We start from the raw sequence: 22306 nt of genomic DNA, 5'->3' as shown, positions 1-22306 counted from the left end.
AGGACAGTGCTGTGATTTTTTAAAACTAAAATTATTTATTTGTGGACGTACTACGCTGTTAAGATAAAATGGCAATCCACCCCATGTTATTTTCTTGGTTGTTGAACATCTTGCAATCAACTGAGGTAAGAAAGTTAGGATGTAGAAATAACTTTAAGAAAGCATGACTTTCTATGTTTATTTTAATGTTGGCGTAGTGATAAAGTATTTCTACAGGTAGCGTGATAAAGAGAAATAAAGAGTAAAAACAACTCTTATACAATTACAATGGTTGATTAGCCGCAAAGATATTCCAAATAATGGTCTAGTACAGCGGTTCTCAACCAGTGGGCCATGGCTCACTGATGGGCCATAAGAACATTTGAGGTGGGCCACAGACCAATTTTAAAAAAACTAGATTTAGTTTCATTTGTGTCACTATATTTAATTTTACAGAAATAATGGCTTGGGGGGGAAATAAAAAGGAATTGTGTAGCCGCAAGTATCTCACTAATGCATGGTTAAATATTCTGTTTTGAAATACGTTCTGTTGTGTTTTGTTCGAAACCTGTTTGGGCCAGAGATTTTTTTTTGCAACGTAAATGGGCCACGAAAGATAAAAGGTTGAGAACCACTGGTCTGGTTGTATAAAACTAATAACTGTTAAAATTCACCACTGTAATTTACTTGCATTTCAAACCAGGTTGGAAGAAAGAGTGTCTTTATAAGCTGTATTTTCAAGTGAATAATTTTACTTTCGGAAACATGCAAGGCCCTGATTTGTTCGATAACGACAAATTCCCGCACATAATAAATCAGGAAATTCATACTTACGCAGTCACTCGATTGAATGACGTGGCCGCAAACGTATAAAATATATTCGTTTAAACTGCATAATGATAAAATATAATAAATAAAATATTGTTAAGTGATCATAATTTGCCATAGAAGAAGCGCATTTTATGGTATGTGGTTAATAACATTTGAAAGAGTTGTAGTGAGAAGTTGCCATATAGAATAGATGTATATTACAAATTTTAACGTCATTAAAATATGTTTTGCAGGCAAGCGAATCTTGCGGAGCTGGATATTACTGCGAGGGTGAGTACATTATGTAACTGTTCGTTTATTGTCCACTAACGATTTTGTTCCGACAGCCAAATGAGCGTAGAGCTCCTGACCAGAAATGTCAAACATGGAATGCGAAGCACGACGTATCTCTGTTTTGACCAATTTCGCATTTTTTTTCAGGTTGGAATTATTGCTGCGGCGATCCCCTCGAAAATCGTTTCCCTGTCTGCTGCGCTCCTTGGTTTGCACGCGGCTGTAAGTGTTTTTTCGTTTTTTGAAAACTGGGATTTTTTCCCTGTTCTTTAAAAACAACATCTGAAACAAATTTTTCGTATTGGGTCATTCCAAGTATTGTAGTAGTGCCCTCTTGTGCATGGACTTTTTTATAAAGTAGCTTCATTCCTTCCATTCAGTTTTGACACATTTCCTTTGCTTGAAATACTAACTTTGACCGCTAGAACTTCAAATATATGAGAACAAAAGGTTCAATACAGAATAAAATATTGCCATGAAAAGACACCTGAATATATTTGAATAACTCACAGTGTTGCAAACAAGTCATTTTGAAATGACTGAAGTTCCAGTCAATTATTTTTGAAAATAATAAAGATCAAAGTCTTTCCAAAATAAATAGCAAGTCAAGTCCAAGTTTTTGGTTTCCCAAGTCAAGACCCAGTCAAGTCCTAATTAGATCAAGTCAACTTTAAGTCATTGTCGTAAATATTAATTGAAACACTTTATTTTAACCCAAGTCATTTGTCCGAAAGACTTAAAGTCAATTCAAGTTATTTCACCCGAAAAAAGTCAATTTATTTGAAAATAGGACTTTAGGGTACTTAAGTCAAACCATTGATTTAATTCATTACAACACTGAAAATTGACGTATCACTTCTTCTAATTTTGCTTTTTCAGTTGTATGGATGACATTATGCCTGGCGATTCTTGCACTAAGCGGAATCCTGCGTTTATGTCGCTGCAAGAGGAAAGAAAAAGCCGCGAAGATGCGCGGTCCGATCGGGGTTTTGTGAAAATGGCTGAAAAAACTATTAAGGGAAATCCTTGTACTACAGGTTTGAGTGTAAAGAGTGTGGTTTGAGTGTCTACATGTTTTTTAGACGTGACGTCCTTGTAAACTCTTCACCCGGTAATAACAAAGTCTATCTTAACTTTGTGACGCATTGGCAAGTTCAAATAACGTTGTGGTTCACTGAGTTAATATCGCTTTTCTAAAACTTTGACTAGAGATGTTTGACACTAGACATTTTATTGGAAAACCGACACTCGACATGTTTTTCCGCGTTTATTTGAAAATTAATACTCGATATGTTGGCGAAAAGTAATAGCCTACCAAATGACGCCTTACTATATGCTCTAAAAAGCAAAATACAAAGTTAAAACGTCCAAAGGCAGTATTATCGTCTGTCGCGTTAGGAAAATGAGTTACCGCTAGTAAGTAACCTACTTTTTCGAAAAGTTAGAAAGCAGTAAGTCAAATCGCATCAGAGTACCGTTGCTATACTGGACATGGGGCATCGGCTCCGATCTTTTTGGACATCCTTAACTTTGCTCATGACACTTGGCGTAATGCATTAATTTAACTAAGGGGGTGCAAAATCACACTACCTGTTTATTTTCCTTGGTAAAAGCATGTTGAGTTGTGTTTGCAATCTTTAACACTTGGGAACGTTTAATCTTAGAGAAAGTCAATCAAGTATAATTTTAGATATTCTTAAATTCAGTTTTGATCAAGAGTTATATAAACGATTAAAACTCTTTCTGTTTTTATTTCTTCAGAAAAGGATATACCCCTCGTCTCAAAAGACAGACAAGGGTATTTTTCGTCTCAAAACGAAGACAATTGTTACATTCAAGGAAAGAAGCGTGTTGAAAGGACTGAGTCAATTCATTGCAATCGCTCAAGTATGAATGACAATCGAGACATGGAGTCAAGTCATTACATCTCATGCCTAAAAGATTTAAAGGAAAAAATGTTAAAATAAAATATTAACAAACTAGAAAGTATAATTATATTGAACTTTTCGTGGACTTTAACCCACGTGCGGTGCAGTGAACGTCAGTTTCACTTTGTTGTTAATTACCATTAAAAAAAGAAGACGAAAAACTTTCATTCGAGTAAAGCCTTCATGGCAAAGTATTTTTTCACCTTGAGTTTTGTTCGTGAGATGGATTTTATAGTTCTGAATGAAATTGTTCCTCTAATAACTTGGCTAATCTTGTCAAAATCTATCGAGCTACGAAACAAATGCGTGTACTACTTTGTATATACAGTATAGGTGTATTATCATGCCTTATATAAGATTGTATCTGCACATCTCTCGCGTTTTTCCAATTCGCCGCTTTAATTACTACTTTTTGGAGCTTGTTATTTTATTGTCATTCTTGATTTGTGCATATATGGAGAAGGGCACTTTCCTTTTATGTATCGCAATGCAAAATGGTAGGATTCAGGCAAACATATTTTATCAGCCATAACCCATAATACAAACAAGGCAATCTGTCGCGGAAAGGCGTACGGTTAACCGTCCCACGACTTTTTATTGAGTGTGCGAAAACTCAAAACACAGTAAAACAATTATTCCAAGAACCGATTTTGCCAACCAAAATATCCTACTTTTTTAATTTTGTGAAATCTGCACCTTTGACTGCTGGCAAGTTTTTCTCACTTGTTGGCAGGTCGCAGTAGTTTTGTCTTAGATTTAGGGTCCCAAAATTTTACCTCATAAATACTTGTCTGGTTTATTAAATTTTGGGACCCCATCACTGTATGAAAGTAAATGTAATCCATATTTAGTGCATCTTTTTGTAGTTTAGAAACACAAACAAAAATTCGCACACAATAAAAAAGCAACCCATAATAATCAGTGCTATGCCTGACATGGTTAGTTTAGGCAAACATGACCAACCCGTGCCAATACATGACGCAATGAGTTAAACATTGATAAATAATTTTCTCTCTTCTGTGTTGCCCTTTTCAATCGTTACTAATCAAAATCTGGATAACTTTAAACAGTTGCAATACAACTAGTTTAATTTGGTACATTTTTGTTTTTCTGTGTTAACGAAATGAGTATAAGGCAAAAATGTAATAAGATCCCTGTATTTTCTGTCTTGGTAATAAGATCCCTGTATTTTCTGTTCCTAGAAATATTTAACCGCGTTTGGGATTCGTTAACAGAGTGTTTAGTTTACCAGTTGTTCAAAATAAAATGCGTGATTTAATCATGTGAGCAAAAGTTACCCGGTCATTTGTGTCATCATTGCAAGTGGTATATCATTCTAAACAGCTATTACGTTTTGTTCTATGCTGGTGGCATTGTCGTTAAATAGGACCAGAAAGTTACACATATTAACAGCCAAAGAACTGTTTGAGATATATATTTTAGGTTGTATTATATCGAATTTTGCTTGCTTCTTAAATGTCACTACAGGAAACCATCAGAATGGTTTAAATTTGTGATTCTTAACCGAGGGGTCCATAAACCTCAAATGTTTTTTTAGGAGGGAATATTCGACAATTTAAAGTCTATTTTTGAAATAGTGTGATTTTCACAATTCTTTCAAACACAAAATTTTTAGATTATGTTTTAGACCTTATTTAACCACAATAAATTAAGGCAGAAAGAAATGCATATAGCTTATTTTTGTTGGGGCCTTGACCAAGTTAAAATCCGACCTTCTATAGGCCGCTGCTCAGATGTTATTATGTGATATTTTCCTTCGTATATAGAAAAATTTAGAACTCATAAGCCAAGCAAACCAAACTAACAATCGCCAAATGTTAAGGATTGTTCCTACTTTTGTTAGATACAGTTCATGCAAATCTTTAAAGACTAATGCTTGGCATATTCTTTGTAGGCTTTTTTTATTTTATTATTAGTAAAAAGTTTGTCAGACATGTCAAAGTCGGTACTGTATCTGGTCGTTGTTCAATTTCTTTTTCAACTTTCAAGCGTAAGTATTCAAATTTGCCAAAACACCAAAACCGTTTTTTAATTAATGTTAGGCCTAACACTGCAAATCAAAATATGGCTTAAAAAATGTAATGCCGTGAGAAGTACTAATGACATGACAGTAAGTCGGCCAGGAACGGCGTTACGGTAAAATATTTGTTTTTTGTTATGACTATAGAGCGATTATTTTTTGAACTACAAATGGGAAATCTTGACCCAAAAATTTGAAATTTTCACAAATTTTGACCTAAAAATATATTTTTTGACAAAATGTTGACCTATTAGAAGTACATAAACTGGTGCTACCAGACATAGTAATATAATGAAAAACAGCTCCGGCCTCTGGTAATTGTAATTATTTACCAACGTTTCGGCAACCTATCATGTTCAATAGATTCGTCCAAATCAGAGATAAACAACTATAACGCAAAAACGAAGTTCTAGCTGAGCCTAATGCGATAATAGTCCTGGTGGTAAATTTTAAAAGCTCGCGTATACCGTATATTGCTCTAATGAAGACATAAGGCAGTCAAAATTTGTAAACTATTTATGAGCATTTTATATCGATTATAACTTGAAATAATTTTGACAAATTTTGACCTAACGTGTAAATTTGAACCAAATTTTGACTTATTTTGACATGTCAAAAAATAATCGCACTAGTTATGACGTAACTTTGTTACGTAATCTATAAAAAAAATCAGTCGTTCGAAAAAAAATATTCTACTAGGCTATTAGCCTTGGTGAGATGGGCCGGCCTTTTTTTGCAAAACCATTGCAAAAACGCAAACTATAAGTTCGCATTGACTAAAATATAAGTAGAGTAGGACTGTCCATTCGTTTAACCTAAGTTTTTTGTTCCTTCTGCAGGCATATGAATTTTGTGGAAATGGCTATTATTGTCCAGGTAAGAAAGTAGGCATAAAATCCGACGAGTCAGTAATACGTTAACTTGCTTTATATTGCTCCCAATAATATTGCGTAAGTTTTATTTGACAAAAAAGGTATTGCTATCCGCAATGGTTGTTTGCCTATTTTTTTAAGAAGACGTCGGTCTCCTAACTGTTTATTTTGCCTATTTTCCATACATAATTGTACAAAAATCTTGCTTGGCCCTGTAACGTGTGTTTTAAATTGTTTTAGGAAAATCTGTTTAGTACATCTTTATCGCCTGCGAAAGCTTACTGTTTTCAAATATGAACACAACATCAAGATTAAATGTCCAATTTTTACCAACTTAAACTAGGTACACGACAAAATGCGACACGATGTCACAAAGCATTTTTGTGGCACTTTTAGAAATTAATTTTTGTTGTGTATCGATTTTCTATTTGATCATAAGCTAGCGCCTTATTAACCTAGACTCTTTTAAAACAACTTCGCATGTAATTTGTTTCACTTCACCTTTCAAAGTCGCCAACTTTAGACATGATATATGTACATTTGTTGTGTCAACCGACTCCCACAAATCCTCTTATTAAATACCATTATATCGATTGATGCACGAATATTGATCATGGACTGAAGGCGTCAAAAACATTAGTCAATTGATACCGAATAAAACCATTGTTTGCCTCATCTTCTTGAAGTTACTAATAGGCAACATTTTAACTGTAGATTTGTGCAGTTCTATTAGAAACAATATGTTCTTTGTTGATTAGATGAAGGAAACGATATAAGATACTGCTGCGGAACGGACTGGTCTGGAGTAGCACTATGTTGTTCCTACTACGAGTGGTACGAAATGTGGTGTAAGTTTTTTTTTATTTTACGCATACATTTGGCTTTGTTATCAAGTGGATTTTGTATTGTGACCCAGCATTTTATAAAACCGATGGCGCCCCAACCGGACTACGAAAAGTACAAAATCAGTGGTTTTATTATTTTTTTAACTGAAATTACTCTAAGCACTTTACGCACAATAGGTGTTGTTATGCTTGTTCGTTACAAATAAAGTAAAATTCAAAATAAGAACTCTACAGCCGTTTACCTAACCTCAAACCTCGCCTCTAACATCATCACTAATTCTATTAACAGGTCAATCTTTTTAACTTTTAACCCACGTATTATATAACCCCTACCCTGAAAAAGGGCAGACAGTATATGTCTTAACAGTAGCGCCAAATCGGTGGTGCCCAATAGTTCTATTCTTCGTTTTTTTTGTATTAGCCTATTACTATATGTTGTCTTATTACGTAGGCTACTTTTCCAATAGTTGAGTTAAAACAAGGTTAAGGCTCTTATTGAACTAAAGTTGTAACAAATTTTTGTTTGTTTCTTTTTTCATTACTAAACGTTAATCCACTGTAAATAATGCTGCTTGATTGATCTTATTAGTATTGTCTAATATACACTACAGTAATATATATACAGTATACAACACAACGAAAGCCTTGAATTGACAACAAAGTTTATTACCAACTCTTAGGGTGTGTATACAGAGAGAACTCATTAAACCGAATCACTTTGTATGGTTCGTTGCAAAACTCCTGTTTGAGCATGGTGTCCGAATTATTGGAAAGTGAAAACAAAAATCTTGCAAATCCAGTACAATATTTCCTAAAAATAGCCCTAAAAAAAGTCTTGTATGAAGAAAGTTTATGAATCATGCAGTTGCTCTTCACTCCTACTAATCCGGTTTACCGGAGTTTATTCCTAATTATTTAGCACACGTGTTCCAAGATGTTTTGTGCGCAATCGTAAAGCAGGATCATTGACAAATTAAAAAGCAAAGAAAGATGTTTTACGGATAACTTGGATTCCGCTTTTCGGGGCCCGATTGCCTAGTTTAAAGTATATATGGGTCATCAAATACGAAAAATCTACAGCCGCGGACCAATATTCGCCACGTTGATCTAAACAGCACTCAGACCCAGTTGGTGACCAGATTGTATGCATTTTCTCTCACAGATGTGTGGCTCGGCGTCGGGTTGTTTTTAAGCATCTTAGGCAGCGTGATTGCAGCTTGCGTACGCAAGAGACGTAGAGAAGAGGCGATGAGGCGACGCACTGTCGTGGTCACTCGACCGGTCACTGTTACGTCTGTTTCCAACAGCACTACGTACGGCTTTGGGAACCAGGTTGGTCTGGGAATATTAGTTCATTATTTTTTTTCTAATTTATGAAAGTAGTGGTTTGACATATACTTTAAAAAAAAAAATTCAACAAACACCTCATGCCATTCATACAACTTGATTTTAAAATTAATTTTAGTTGTCAAAACTTGCTCGGCATTTATTGAGCGCCACATTTAACACACCAAATGTCGCAGGTCACTTTTATAAGTGATTTCACAAAACTATGTCATACCGCCTCTTAAAAAACAAGTAAATGCATTAAAAAACAAGTAGGCCTAGCCGTATAATAATTCCCATGTCACATCAGAGCCAAGATGGCGTTGTTTTGCACAATGTACGCAAGCGGAAAAACAGTCGGAAGAGTAGTTAGAGAGTCGGAGGACAGGTTAAACATGGAGGTGTAGTAAGAGTTGGAGAAAAGGTTAAAGGAATAGTCGGAGGAGGAGTTGGGAAGAGTCGCAGTTGGAGGAAGAGTTGAAAGAATATTTAAAAGAAGGGTTTAGAGGAATAAGGAACATTAAAGGAAGAAGTTTGAACAAGTCGACGAAAAGAGTTGAAAGCGGGAAGACTTAGAGAAGAACGTTTAGCGACGAAGAGTAAGGGGGGAAGAGTTAAAGGAGAACAGTTAATGGAGAAGGGTAGATGAGTAGAGTAAGAGGACAAGATTCATAGGAGTAAAGTTTTTGTAGAAAGTGCATCAAATTGTGCCCGTATTTCCTATCTCAAAATGTGCGCACATTCCTTTAAAATGTGCGCACTGTTTAAAAGGCATTTTAAAATGTGCGCACATTTTTCTTTCATTTTCGCGTGCATATTTTTGCGCACATTGCGCAAAACATGTTCGCGTCCCCGTCTCATCAGAGTGCAACTGTGCAACTAGTGGAGATAACTACACTTTAAAGAAACTCAGGCAAATCATATGCGAATGGAACAAAAATTACGTTTAAAAATTACTATCAATATTTTTCATCTTATCTAAGACATACGTCTTATGCACGCAAAAACTTTGCTATGGGATTGATATTCAGCGTGTAACAGATTGCAAACCGGGTGATTTGCGTAATAGAAAAAACATTTAATAGATGATATCTACCATTCTTTTATCCCTATGATAGGCTATAGTGGATTCTACAAATAAAAATCGTCATGTGTTACAAAATATACCAGTCTTATGATGGCCTTTGTTAGCGATTCCTGTGATAGTGTTGTACCGAGAAACCTTTTTATTACAAAAAACGTCCTGGACTCCTGAGTACGTTCCACTTTAGCTAAGTCTGGTGATTCAAGTTTTGTATGTTCGGCAGAACTATGGCAATAATCCACCGTCGTATGCTGATGTGACAGGCGGCACAAACGGAGTGCATCCTCCCACGAACTCAAACTTCAACCAGAACAACGCATCAAAGGCATAAATCATTCCTCGGCAACAAGCCGCGTTTACGGACTTAAGGATTTCTTTTGTAAATAGCCTGTAATTTGTCCTTCAGTCTATAATCCAGTGATTCCCAAACTGTGTGCCGCGGCACACTAATGTGCCTCGAGAGATTGTCAAGTGTGCCGCGAAACTTTTTGTAATTTCGGAAAAGAGAGTATTTGTATTACCAATAGGCATACGGTACACGCAAGCATTTTAGACATAATTGCGCAATATTTATTACAAATTAATAAGTTCGGTACATTTTCATATCGTTTGTCGTGTGTTAAGGGCAATTGTAAAATTACTCTGTTGTTGTTCTGTTAAAAGTGTGCGGCGAAATAGTTAAGATTTTTTAACAGTGCCGCGAGCCAGAAAAGTTTGGGAAGCACTGCTATAATCTAATAACTGTTACGAACTTACTGCTAGAAAATTGCCTGAATTATCTTTATTGCCTAATACATGTTTATGTTATGATCGGCCATAGAATGTGTTTTGTTGGATTTTTTGGTTTTATTGGTTAACTGTAAATCGCTTGCATGTATATTAAACGCTAATTTCGCAAGAACTTGCTTACTTTTTTTAATTGGAAATCATTTTTTCACGAAATCCTTGCCCTAATACAAACTCGTCATTTTAATGAATATTCTGCTTTTTTACAATGTAATACAGTAAGAGGTAGCCTCTACCCACTTTATGCATAATTGTATACTCACGCAGAACTCCCGAAGGACATTTATTTAATTGCGGTAGGCACATTTAACACAATTTTGTCCGATTTTTTTACCGAAAAATTGCTTTTAAATTTTGCAACGGTCACGGTACTTATGCTATGATACCTTTGTTTATTTCAACTTAAATACTTTTATGGTTCACTTTTTGAGCAAAAATATCCTTCAGCTCGAAAGATTACGAAATACTACCTTTACAGATCCGAATCGATACCACCAGTGATTCGTATGCGAGTAGGCTATACGGTTAGTACCAACTGCCATTAAATCGTCTGTACAAATCACTAAGCAATTCAGGAAACTTAAACATGTAAACAATTTGCGTGGGCCAATTGCATTTGATCACTTGTTATTAAAAACTGTGTTTTATTTCAAACTTTTTATTCCAAAGCATTACATACTTTTGGCCAAGTATGAGGACTAAGTTAATACTAATAAGTCGTAAATGATGACTCCGTCGCGTCACAGCTTATCGCATAATCTATAGTCTTTTAACTTTACACTTTTCAGTATATAAGCTGGCTAACACCAGGGTTGCGGAGTCGGTTTGGGTTGCTGTAGACCAAGGGTCTCAAACTCAAATTGCTCTGAGGGCCAAATGAGGACGTGTAAAATGCCCAAGGGCCGCAATTCACAATAAATAAGAACACAATATAATATAAACACATGCAGGCGGATTTTAGGCTACAGTTATTTGTTCTGGCTACTTTACTGGCAGCGTTTTTCAAGGACAAGAATCTCGATATTGGGCTTCAAATTGTCAGCAGAAACAAATCTTAGAGTTGCTTGCAGATGTGGACTGCCTAATATTGGCAAAGAAACTTCTTTTTTTGCAAAATGCTGGTTCAACTTTTTATTTTTTTACTTTGCCCTGGTAAGCATATTATTTATCGCGGTGCATTGTTTCGAAGTGCAAACCCTTGTTATACTTCTTCATAACAGCGATCTTCTGCCGGCAAATAAGGCAATAACTAGTACCTCTGACCGCGGTGACAAAATATAACTCCTCCCCCTTATCTTGAAAAACTTTTCTTTCGTCTGTGATTTTTCTCATTTTTGAAGCAAAAGACAAGTGTAATTTAGCTTTTTAAGCTATAGAAATTTATTTCAATACTAGGCTAGAACAATCAAAGCCTACAACTCGACAATCAATTTATACATTATGAGATGACCAATTACACTAACACCTGACTGACGCACTTTCCAGCGTTATTGTGACAACTGTACAGAGTTGAATAGGCAATGTGACGTAATAGTAGATCTTTTACCGCATAAATGACAGCGTTTGAAAGTGATATGACAGTGAAGTTTGGTGAGTATAGTTTCAGTTTTTTGAAGCAATTTTAGAGTGAATTTTAACTTTCAAATCTGACTAAAAAAGATATGTGGCTCTTAAATATGGTTAAATACTTGGAAATCCAAAATTTCTACACGGGCCGCACAAAATGTTCTCGCGGGCCGCATGCGGCCCGCGGGCCGCGTGTTTGAGACCCTTGCTGTAGACGTACTCGAGATCGAGTAAGATCACGTAAAACTACCGAAGTCCGACATGCGCAGTATCAAATTTTAAAACTGATATGGTCGCCAATTATAAATTGTAAAGGTGTAATAGCATATGGTGACATATTTTCCAACCATGTATTGTGAGTGATTAATTATACGACACCCGTATAAGGAGATTGCTGAACATTCACGTTATTTTAGTTACGCAAATAGTTAAATACAGGATGTAGAGTCAGGGCCGGACTCTGTCCAACACACTCTCGTTTTAATTATTAACCCTGGTGAGGTCAGCTAGTATCTGCTGCCGAAACGTCGGTTTATACTTCGTTTACACCAGAAGAGCGATTTCTATTTATTGATACGTTGCCTGGTAAAGCTAACTCTATTACTAAGTCGTAAAAGTTTGTTTTCGGTAATGAGCAGGAAAGTCAATGTTAAGCCAAAACCGAGATAGTTTGCGATCGTGGTAAGCGACTGGATGTTCACTACGCCTATACGAGACAAATATTAGGACCAATCAGCAGATTTGTCACTGAAGATTATCAACTACAGAAAATCCAAACAGTATATAATAAAATCAACTAATGTACTTGACCATTCTAGTATGCCTAAACTTAAGCCAAAAGTCTACCGTCTCTGGCACAACTCAGTGGAAACACCGAATTGTTTTCTTCTACAAAAAATAAGTTAATCAACCACAAAAGGCACCCCGGGCTTTATAGCACAAAACAAAGCGTCTCACTTTTAATCGTGAAAGCAAAAACTCCTAAATCTGCCCTTACAACGTAAAACGTGCGCAGTTCAGTCGCCAGTAGTAGCGGCTTGGACAAAATTATACAAATGTACATGATCACACGCGAGTCGTAATTGCAAAATAGTTTGGAAACACATGTATAAGAAATCCGTTGCACGGTAACATCTTTCTACAAAATGGAAGCTAGGCCGCAAACGTAAATCATATAGACAACCGCATACAAGTTTGGGGGGAACAGAACAATAAGTATAAGCAACTGTGGCTTAATCAATTAATGAAACGTGGCCTAAAATGAGTTGTTTGTATAAAAAGTAAAAAATTGGGGGCCGAGAGCAACCCAAAACAAGGCCTAGATCTACAAGCAGTAAGTCCGTCTGCCAAGGCAATGTAGACGAAAAACCCAAGATGGGGACCGCAATACGACTAGCAGGACCGCACTAAATACAATTAGTAGCAGCAATGACAAAAACAGAGACTGCCTGGCAGAAAGTCGTATATAAGTTTCAGGAAAACGAAACAAATCAATGTCTAGTTTGGACGGCTGTAGGCCAGTTGAGCTATGTGAGGTGCTTCTTCCTGTAGGTAACCGGAATAAGGTGCTCCATGTTTTCCTTTTTAAGTTTCGTGATATAGACGAGCATTTCGGCACGGTATCTCTCCCGGTCCAAATCGGCCTGATCCTGGAATTTCTAGCAGATAACAGTTTAAATCGTTATTTTAATTTTGTACGGTGCGATTGAAAATTCTGATCGAGGGACTTCCGCGTCGGTAATTTTCTACCCATAAATGCCCCCGGAAAACTTAATGAAATCAGTTGGGTGTTATGGTGGTTTCTCGACAATCTTTCACTGAGCCCGCGCAGCACGAGCGACGGGCCCGGTTGGGCCGAAAGTCGCGAGTTCGAACCTCACCTCGGTTAGTTTTTTCTCGAGCCTGACCTTCGACTGATTCCGGTAAGCCTTTCGGAAGTGTATCTTATGATATGTGCCGTTGTTGTTGGGCACTTGGCAGTACTACTTCAGAAGAATATTTGCACAAAAATGTTTCCGTATTTTTCGTAATTAATTTTTGAGTTAACAAATTATGCGGGTATTACAAACGAAAAAACATGTAAAAACCTTCTTGGAGGCATCGGTCATCTTCGCCCATTCTGACCGAATTGATGCGTACATTTGTGAGCGAGACTGGATTTTCATAGATTTGGCCATTGACTGATAGAAATAGTTGTAAGCCGTTGCTGGTTGTTTAGGCATACCCATTGCCCGTTTCACCTGGATTTAAGTAGGGTGAGTAAATTGTAAAAAAAAATACTGTCATGGATTTTTAACGTTATACAATACTTAACTATATAATCAGATTCGGACAAAGAGAATTTGTTTAGCTTTTAGAATAGGCTTTTACATAAGATTAAAATTAACATCACGCTTCATAACTACTCTGCGCGAAAACAAAAATGAGTTCTGACTGAGACACTGAAAAACTTGGTTTGAATAAGTTTTATTTAAGCTAAAATCATCTACACATTCCTAATCTATTTCTTCAAATAAGACAAGTACAATTTTCTGTAAAGTGGAAGCCATTTATAGGGTAGTTTACCCTTTTCTCACGTAACTTCTTCAGCGCTGCCAATCTGTTGGTCTTTTTCTTCTTTATTTCATCCAATTCAAAGTCTGAAGTTGAGGCACGAAATGCGTTTACTGCGTTGTTGTACATTTCAAATGCCGACTTTGACCGGTCGATATAGGGCTACAAATAAATGTGGGTCAGTCAACTTTTACATAGCAGCACACTTATAAACCTACAGTGTTTCTTTTATATTTTATATTACTGGGATACGAATTTTTTTAATTGTTTTTGTAAAAATCAAACGGCTAGCTAGAACACCAGCTATAGGTTATATACGAAAAACTAAATGCATGAAATGGTGGAAACTATTATTTTGACACTCTGGAGGACTTTTTACAAGAAGTCACCTAAATACAAAGGTGCACTTAACACAGAATGTGAAGCGACTATTGTTATTTAGAACTATGTACAAAAAAGAATATTTTGTGAATAGCAAACTAAGTTGTTTTAGTTTAATTTTTGTTGCTCAACAAGTATATAAAACTTAGCATTAGTATGAATAACCTGTTTTTCCTCTGGTCCCAAAAGCCTCCACTTTTCAGCAGCATTTTTCACTTTTAATGTTTCTTTCGCAAGGTGGCTGTCTAATTAACACATAAAAACTTGAAAAGTTTTAGTAATATTACAGCAGTGGTTCTTAACATGGGGTACCAGAGCCCAAGGAAACCCTTCTTAAGGTTAATAGGCACTTTAGCATTTTAAAGTGTTATTTATATTTACTAATTGATTGGTATTGATGTTACAAGACAACTCAGATTCACAGGCACCGTTTTTCTTTGATTTATCAAGATTATTACATGATTTCTTTGCGATTAACATCTGCTCCAATTTCATAAGATTAAATTACACTTTGTGCGTTTTTCTTACTTTACCTAAATTATAGCTGTCAAACGTTATAATAACACAAGAATAAAGTTAAAATATTGTAAGCAAGAAAAATTTAAGGGCACATTCTAAATTTAAGCAGCAATCAGACAAAAATGTAGGGAACAATTGTAAAATTATGTTTACCATAGAAAACCAATAAAGCAAGTTTTATAGTAAAAGCAATGTTTCAATTTTTTTAATTTATTAATATTGCTTTCACCACGTTGTCTCTCCTCCAAGTAATATAACAAAAAGCTGTTAGGTGGACGTTTTGGCTTTTCAACGCTTGACATAAAAGCAAAAGATGGTCTTCCAGCCAACACCGATGTTGTAGGCCTTTATAAATTGTTATAAATAAAGCAATATTTTATAAATTACACCTTAACTAAATTGAATAATCCATACACTTTATATCATATTAAGATTTATACCAGTTATTCTTATTTTTATCAAAGAAATAATTAGTATAAACTGTTAACACCATTTCAAAAAAATATAAAAATAGATTATTAGGTTTTAGCTACACTTTTTACTTTAATGTCAACTTGAAAGTAATACTTACAACCCAGAAGTCAGTTTTAGGGCTTTAAGGAGAGATGATAACATAGCCATAGTGAGCAATAAGTTATACAAATTAGTAAATCTGCTTTAAAACAAAATATTTATTTTTTAACTCAGGTGATTAACCCCGATAACAACATAAAGTATATATTTTCTGATGGTTATACAGTATTTTATATTAAACAGAATAATGTTTCCCATTTTTAAGAACTTGCATTTCTAGATTTAGTGCATCTCAGAATTGCATTTTTAGATTTATTGCATCTCATATTTTTCAGGGTTGGCTACAGCCTGCAGTTAAATTTTGAAAATGTGAGCGTTGCAAGTGGGCGTGGTATTTATTGGGGTTGTACTTTTGAAACATGCAATGAACGTTGAACAATGAATCTATATTGTACGTTGTAAATTGAAAGAACAAAAAGTTTAACAAAAACTGTAAATGCAGGAAATTTACGGCACATTACAATATGGCACTTTGGGCGCTCTTTCTCTATTGTACGTGAAAAGTTATGAAAAAAAAATAATAATAATACCGCATACCACAACGCATATTGTTTGGGTTAGGGTTAGCGTTTGGGCGAGGGTGGGTCAAGTAATATTATATTTATTATTAATAATAACTTGACCCACCCTCAACCAAACGCTAACCCGCACCCTAACCCAAACAATATGCGTTGTGGTATGCGGCATTTGAAGAAAATTTTTTTTTTATTAATTTTTACGTACAATAGTGAAAGAGCGCCGCACTTTGACACTGGTCGCCAATCCTAGCACTTTTATGACAACATTTTTAGTATAAAGTGTGGTAAGTTTACTTAGAAGTCACGACTTTAAGTTTTTTCAGCCAAGATTTAAGGTTAATGATTTGATTTCTTGTTCTGGGAGTAAAAATTTAACTTCGACTTGCAGAGCCGCCAAAATAGTTTTGTTGTTACAAATAAACATAGAATGCTAACAGTGACAATAAAATCAGCGATGTTGGCATAAAGAAAGAGTTTATAAGTTAATACAGGTTCTAATCTCTTTTAGCATAAAACAGTTCGTTGCTCAAATTTTTTAAACGTTTTAGTACTTTCGTAGCCCAATATACTTTAATACTTGTAAGAATTGTCATTTTTGGTTATTGTTTTAACAATTGCTTCAATTGTGCAAATAAATATAATCTAGCCTGAAAATAATATGTGATGATACAGTGTAACCAATGATACATTGATGTGACTTCGTAGCTGCACAAATTAATCGAAGATCGGTCATCAGCACAAACGTTTTGCCATTGTAAAATGTAAATTTAATATAACAATTATTTTAATTAGAAAACCATCCACTCGCCGGCATACTTGAGATAGGGGTCGTTAACCTCGGCCCACGGGCCGGTCCGGCCTGGCTGTGAAAATCATTCGACCCTCGACCAAATTTCCAAACTGGACACTAGATCATGTCCCATATTTTTAGCTAATATAACTATTCGAAAATGCAAAAAATGGCGCGTAACTGTGAAGTGAATTCGCGTCTCGAGGGAGTCTTTTCAGAACAAAGAAGTGGAAATTGTTCGTAGCATGAAACTTTTTTATACTTATCCATATACTTTTTTCGGTAAAGCATTCCGTCTTTTGTGATAAACATATAACAACCAGAATAAAATAATTTGGTTAGCCCCTACATGGAACACACAAAATCTTTCATTTTTGTCACGTCAACGGGTAAATTACAAGGTTTGCAAGTTTAAACTATACAAACGATTTTTTCGCGCTTCACGCGTTGCTAGCCTACCTTTTTTAGTATAAATCGTCAGACTACACAGAACCAAGCAAGACTACACTTTACACGGAAGTTTAATTTTTCTAAACACACTGAAAAAAAAACGAAAGAAATTTGCACGAAAAAAATAATCTGCACGCTCGCGACAAAAAGCAACATAAACAGGTTGAAAAACGTCGTCTATGCGATCTGCAGGCCAAAAATAAACCTGCGGGCGACAGCATACTAGCAGTTTGCGCAGCTTGTTCAAACATTGAATCCAAAACGAACTTTTACCCGAAAACAGAAAAAAGACCTTCCCTCCGTGCGGTACTGGTGAAAATGCTTTGGGCAAAATCACCAACCCTGCCGACAAACGGACGAGCCATGCGAAGTGGCAATTGGCATTAACAATAAATTAAACAACACAACGCAATACAATGAAATACAGTTATGAACAGCTAAATTAGTAGAAATCCACCAAAAATGCATTTCAAGTTCATTGGCAAAAGGGATCAACGAATTACAATTTTGTGACATAAGTTTCAAACATGCAAATAAGAACCCCTACCGATTGGCCGCGTTCCCAATTAGATTGCTAAACCATTTAGCTTACCACATTCAAAGAGCGAAAGTCATTACCTCAGGTAAAACAAATAAAACCAACTTACAATCGGCACCTTATCGTTTACAACATTTTCGCACATTTTATGGCAATTGCCTGCTTCTGCCCAGTCAAAATAGGACTTGTTTTGGTTGAGAGAATTATTGTTGTTTTTTTGCAGATAATTTTAGTTGCGTAATACCAGTTTTTTTAAACATCTCCTTGCTATCCAGTGGTAAAAGCACAATATTGTCACTGTTGGCCATCATACGTGATAAATGCTTTTTACAGTAGATCCTGTTTTGCTCATCGTATCCTCGTGTGCCTGTGTGACAAACAATAAAGCACATATTAAGTCTAGGCTTATTGCAATTAGACCTCAAGCTCAAGTCTAATTTTAATTGTATTTTATTAATTACTTACCTGAAATCCAATGCTCATTTTCTTTGGTAGTCCAAGGCGCTTCTTGTACACTTCACTAATATAAAAAAAAGTTACATAAAACAAGGGTTTTTCCAAAATACAGCTAATTAAACATGTATCTCTTTATTTGTGTTAAAAATTATGTAATTTATCTTATTTATGTGTAAAAAAAGTACATTAAACAATATTAATTGATGACACAATTCAGGTTACATGTTAACTTGGACATTCCCGAGATCAGTGGTCTCCAACCTGTGGGTCGCGACGCCGAGTGAGGTCGCCTAAAATTTTTGTGGGGTTGCCATAACTCAACAGATTTCTACTGTTTTAGTACAATTTATGTATTTCGTTTTCTTTATGATGACGTCACTCTAAAAACGTAAGTGAGTGCGTAGGTGAGACAAGCTTTTGTTTCTTCTACATAAAATCGCTGTTTTAAGCTCTTAAGAGCTACTAAATCAATGTGATGCAATCAACGTACCCACACTGTGTAGTTATGTTGAGCATAATATTAAAAAGGAAACATGGTAATCGCTAAGAAGTTAAGCGTGACATGCGGTTATGCTTATGCAAAGTGGAGACGCATTGGCAAAAACGAGTGGATACTGTGCAGGTGCATTTGCACTGAATGCATGTTACTGTTGAAACAAACTGAAAATTTTGTGATCGTTCATTTGTCACATTCAAAAATGAAAATTCAATTTTCAAAAAAAATCAATTGTTTTAAAACTAAAAAGTTATTTACCCGATATGTACAATGCATTCTTTATTTTTCCAGTCCGAAGTCCAAATTGCAACTTTGTCGCCTTTGTTGCGTACCTGCACCACTCCGCCATTTACGTATTCAGAGTCATCGCCAAATCCTTCTCCGATTAAAACTAATAACTGCAATACATACATTTTTTTCTGTCATAAATAACACAAACAGATATCTGGACATGCTTATTTGCATGGTCCGTTAACTAACACATTATCATTTTGATAAATGTTTATTGTATCTACTTTACTCAGAGTTATATGTATATATAAAATGGTTACTAAGCTTATTAGACACAAAATTTCAATTATATCGATTTATTTATATATATATATATATATATATATATATATATACAAGTATTCAATACTTACAGTTTCAAGCCAAATTTTATCAAGTTCTTGCGCTCGCTGCTGTTTGTTAAGTTGAAGCATCCACTTTCCCCCTTTCTTATTTGCGTCATCTTCCCACATAGGTTGAATGCCATCCTAAAATTTAAAACTTATTAAGACTAAGTATGTGCCATATCTTTGTATAGTTTTATGCTGGAATTAACAACCTAGGAAAATAAGATTATAAAAAAGCACCCTAAGCATGTGTGTATGACACTTTCAATCACAAGGGAGTCAACACAAGGCAGGCATTTATGTAAATATTCTGGGAATTCACCCAATTCAAAACTGAATGCACAGGCAGATCCGATCTGACAATTTAGGTTTCTAGTGATAGTGGAACTAAGTTTGGGGGCTTCGCCAAACGCACTATTCCTACACAAAATTAAATGTATAAAAACTAACAAAACTCACTATACAAACATAAGTTTTAAAATTTACTAGAGAGAATAAAGCACTTTTAATAACAGAAGTAAGTTACCTTAAACAGATTGTAGTCGCAACCGCTTTGCAGTTTACTTGACAGCTGAATATAGTTAAATAACCTACAAACAAAAAATGGTAATTTGTAAGAGATGCTGAAGGTTACCTAATAGTTTGACTAGTTTTTTTTCATGTGACTTCAATTAAAGTAACACATGTGTTAGGCAAGTTTTGCTTACTATTTTATTCTTGTAGTTTGTCAAGTACATTTTTATGTGTATTCAAGTAAAGTAAGACATGTGTTAAGCAAGTTCGCCTGCTAATATAGTCTTCAAAAACAAACACAAACTTACGCCCAAAAGTCTTCAACTGTATCAAACTTAGTAACCAATCGCAAGTTGTCTTCCCACTTTTTTGTTCGATCATTCTTGAAAAACCACAATGCCCATCTGCAAAAGTAAGTTACTGCTTTGACAATCATTTTAAATAAGCTGGGAAACTTTTCAGTTGCATATACATGGTTAGGTACGCCAATACCCGATGACATGTTTTTGAATTCAGATTTTTACTTTAAATAGTGAGTTTTATCAGATAGCATATTACCAATAAAGGTAACTCACTTTTCCAGCTCTGGAAAACGCTAAGTTTGCACATTTTAATGTGATTATTTTCGTCTAATTTACCACATTGATGACATTATTTGGTAATAGATTGAATCACTGGATATTGGTGTCGAAAATCAATTTTGAAATATCAAACATGGCTAGCTCAAACGGTTTTATTTTTAAATACAATGTGCACTACTTTCTAATGAAAAACTTACTAAATAACTGTAATAAATTAATTTTGGTAATGAAAATATTTTGTTTAACTACAAAGACTCACTTTGATTGTAGGGGGTGTTTAATGTATTTCTCTGGCTCCCCAATAGCAGCAGCCTCTGCAGGTTTCTTCACAACAGCAATTTTGTTTTCATTGTTGTCCTTTTCTATTGCTTCAATATTTTTTTGTTCAGATTGAACCACAATCTCTTTCTTGTCCGTGGCGGACATAGTTGAACTGATGTTGTATTTATATTTAGATAAACGGTATGTATGTACTATTTTAAAGAAAAGGTGGAAACTTTTTGCAAACAAGTTGGCTTTGTTTGTGTAGTTTTTTAAGCTAAAATAATACCTAAAAAATAATTTAAATCTTGATAATCTAGTTATTAAACTACATGTACATACAAATTTTGCATAAATTTCAAAAAATCATTGTTTCCACTTAGACGCCTAACATTTAGGTTGTACAGAAAACAAATACGCAAAACAACTGTGTACCATAGTTCAGTTAGATAAATCGGGGCTGGTCTAGAATCCTACCACATCAATTAATTACACTAACGAAACGAGTTGTCAAAGTTGAAATTCAATGGAAGGCATAAATATATAAAAATAAATATAATAATAACACAACCGCTAACTCGCAACCTAACCCCAAATTTGTTAGCAATACAACCGCTTTTAGAACAGCGGCGATAAATCATTTGGCTTTACTAATACCAAAATCCTTGGTATATAAAACAACCTGAATAATTGCCACTGAGTTTATACTAAAAAGTATTAATTATCTTGAAATTCAATATATATAAACCTGGGCGCTGGTCTAGAATCCAACAACTTTTTTTACAGTCATGAAACGAGTTTTCAAAAATGAAATTGCAAGGAAAAATAAATGTAGTAATAAAACTTAACCCAACCAAACCCCCATTTTCTCTGTTTGCCTTAAATAATTAAATTAGGATGCTCACTATCTCTCCTAGTTAAAGTTTTTTTTTAAAATAGAAATTGTTCCACCAGAAAACATATCAAAACATATAATGGCCCTTGTCGCTCTTCTAGTCTTTTAGTTAGAAATCATGAACTTAGTTTTTTGTAAGTATTTAAAAAGTTGTCTGATTTAAACCTAAATCACTGCATTTATTCTGAGTTTAATTTAGTTTTAATTATCTAGAGTTGAGTAAATTTACCTAAAACAAATTTATGCGACTAGTCACATGTACAAATCACTACAGTTAAACAAAATGCCGCCAGAATGAAAGTAATATTATACTAGTATCGACTGGCGCTTACTCGTCAATACTCACACGCGTTCAAATAGCGGCTAGGCCCTCATATTAGTAGAGCGAACGAGTTTTTGTCAAGAAACTTTAGTTCTGGCCACTCGTGCGTAGTCAGTCACGTGACCCGGCAGATGTGAGCAAAACGTACTACGTCATAATAAGCGTTGTGAGTCACAGTCAACTTTCAGCTAAACATGATGAACCTAAAATTAACTATGAAATGTACGTGGAACAAAGGCATATAATACTTTTTAAAATTATGCTATAAAGTAAACCACGATGCTGGCAAAAGGATCAGGATTATTACCGCCG

At 35.1% G+C, this 22306-nt stretch overlaps 2 protein-coding genes and 1 long non-coding RNA gene across 3 annotated transcripts; 1 reads left to right on the top strand and 2 right to left on the bottom strand.

Annotated features, from left to right (window-relative positions):
- On the top strand, positions 1-2291 carry LOC146137821 (uncharacterized). The gene is made up of 4 exons (XR_014501452.1): positions 1-125; positions 1044-1080; positions 1231-1305; positions 1963-2291. It is a non-coding gene; the product is annotated as an uncharacterized LOC146137821 (long non-coding RNA).
- A 10170-nt stretch (positions 2292-12461) lies between these two features.
- LOC146137820 (transcription factor A, mitochondrial-like) lies at positions 12462-15661 on the bottom strand. The gene is made up of 6 exons (XM_083394118.1): positions 15556-15661; positions 15214-15329; positions 14631-14710; positions 14097-14246; positions 13619-13771; positions 12462-13189 (listed from the first exon to the last, which is right to left on the bottom strand). The coding sequence occupies exons 1-6, from the start codon at positions 15603-15605 to the stop codon at positions 13058-13060; spliced, it is 681 nt and encodes a 226-aa protein (XP_083250244.1). The 5' UTR covers positions 15606-15661; the 3' UTR covers positions 12462-13057.
- A 1752-nt stretch (positions 15662-17413) lies between these two features.
- LOC146137819 (eukaryotic translation initiation factor 4E-like) lies at positions 17414-21061 on the bottom strand. Its single transcript, XM_083393212.1, has 7 exons — positions 20776-21061; positions 20244-20339; positions 19949-20012; positions 19450-19563; positions 19064-19203; positions 18319-18373; positions 17414-18220 (listed from the first exon to the last, which is right to left on the bottom strand). The coding sequence occupies exons 1-7, from the start codon at positions 20940-20942 to the stop codon at positions 18161-18163; spliced, it is 696 nt and encodes a 231-aa protein (XP_083249338.1). The 5' UTR covers positions 20943-21061; the 3' UTR covers positions 17414-18160.
- Positions 21062-22306: the final 1245 nt, after the last annotated feature.

Source organism: Ascidiella aspersa, chromosome 7, assembly GCF_963924565.1.
Source record: "Ascidiella aspersa chromosome 7, kaAscAspe10.2, whole genome shotgun sequence".
In the NCBI taxonomy this organism is placed as follows: Eukaryota; Metazoa; Chordata; class Ascidiacea; order Phlebobranchia; family Ascidiidae; genus Ascidiella; species Ascidiella aspersa.
The sequence above is the reverse complement of the archived record's forward strand: the minus strand, read 5'-3'. Positions and strand labels throughout refer to the sequence as shown.

Coding starts and splice junctions, on each gene's coding strand:
- LOC146137819 (XM_083393212.1), bottom strand. CDS start 20,942: ATGTCCGCCACGGACAAGAAAGAGATTGTGGTTCAATCTGAACAAAAA. Junction 20,340..20,775: donor AAACACCCCCTACAATCAAA/GTGAGTCTTTGT, acceptor TTACTTTTGCAG/ATGGGCATTGTGGTTTTTCA. Junction 18,374..19,063: donor GAATGCATTGTACATATCGG/GTAAATAACTTT, acceptor TTTTTATATTAG/TGAAGTGTACAAGAAGCGCC.
- LOC146137820 (XM_083394118.1), bottom strand. CDS start 15,605: ATGGCTATGTTATCATCTCTCCTTAAAGCCCTAAAACTGACTTCTGGG. Junction 15,330..15,555: donor CTAAAACTGACTTCTGGGTT/GTAAGTATTACT, acceptor CAATTTATAAAG/GCCTACAACATCGGTGTTGG. Junction 14,711..15,213: donor CTTGGAGGAGAGACAACGTG/GTGAAAGCAATA, acceptor TGTGTTAATTAG/ACAGCCACCTTGCGAAAGAA.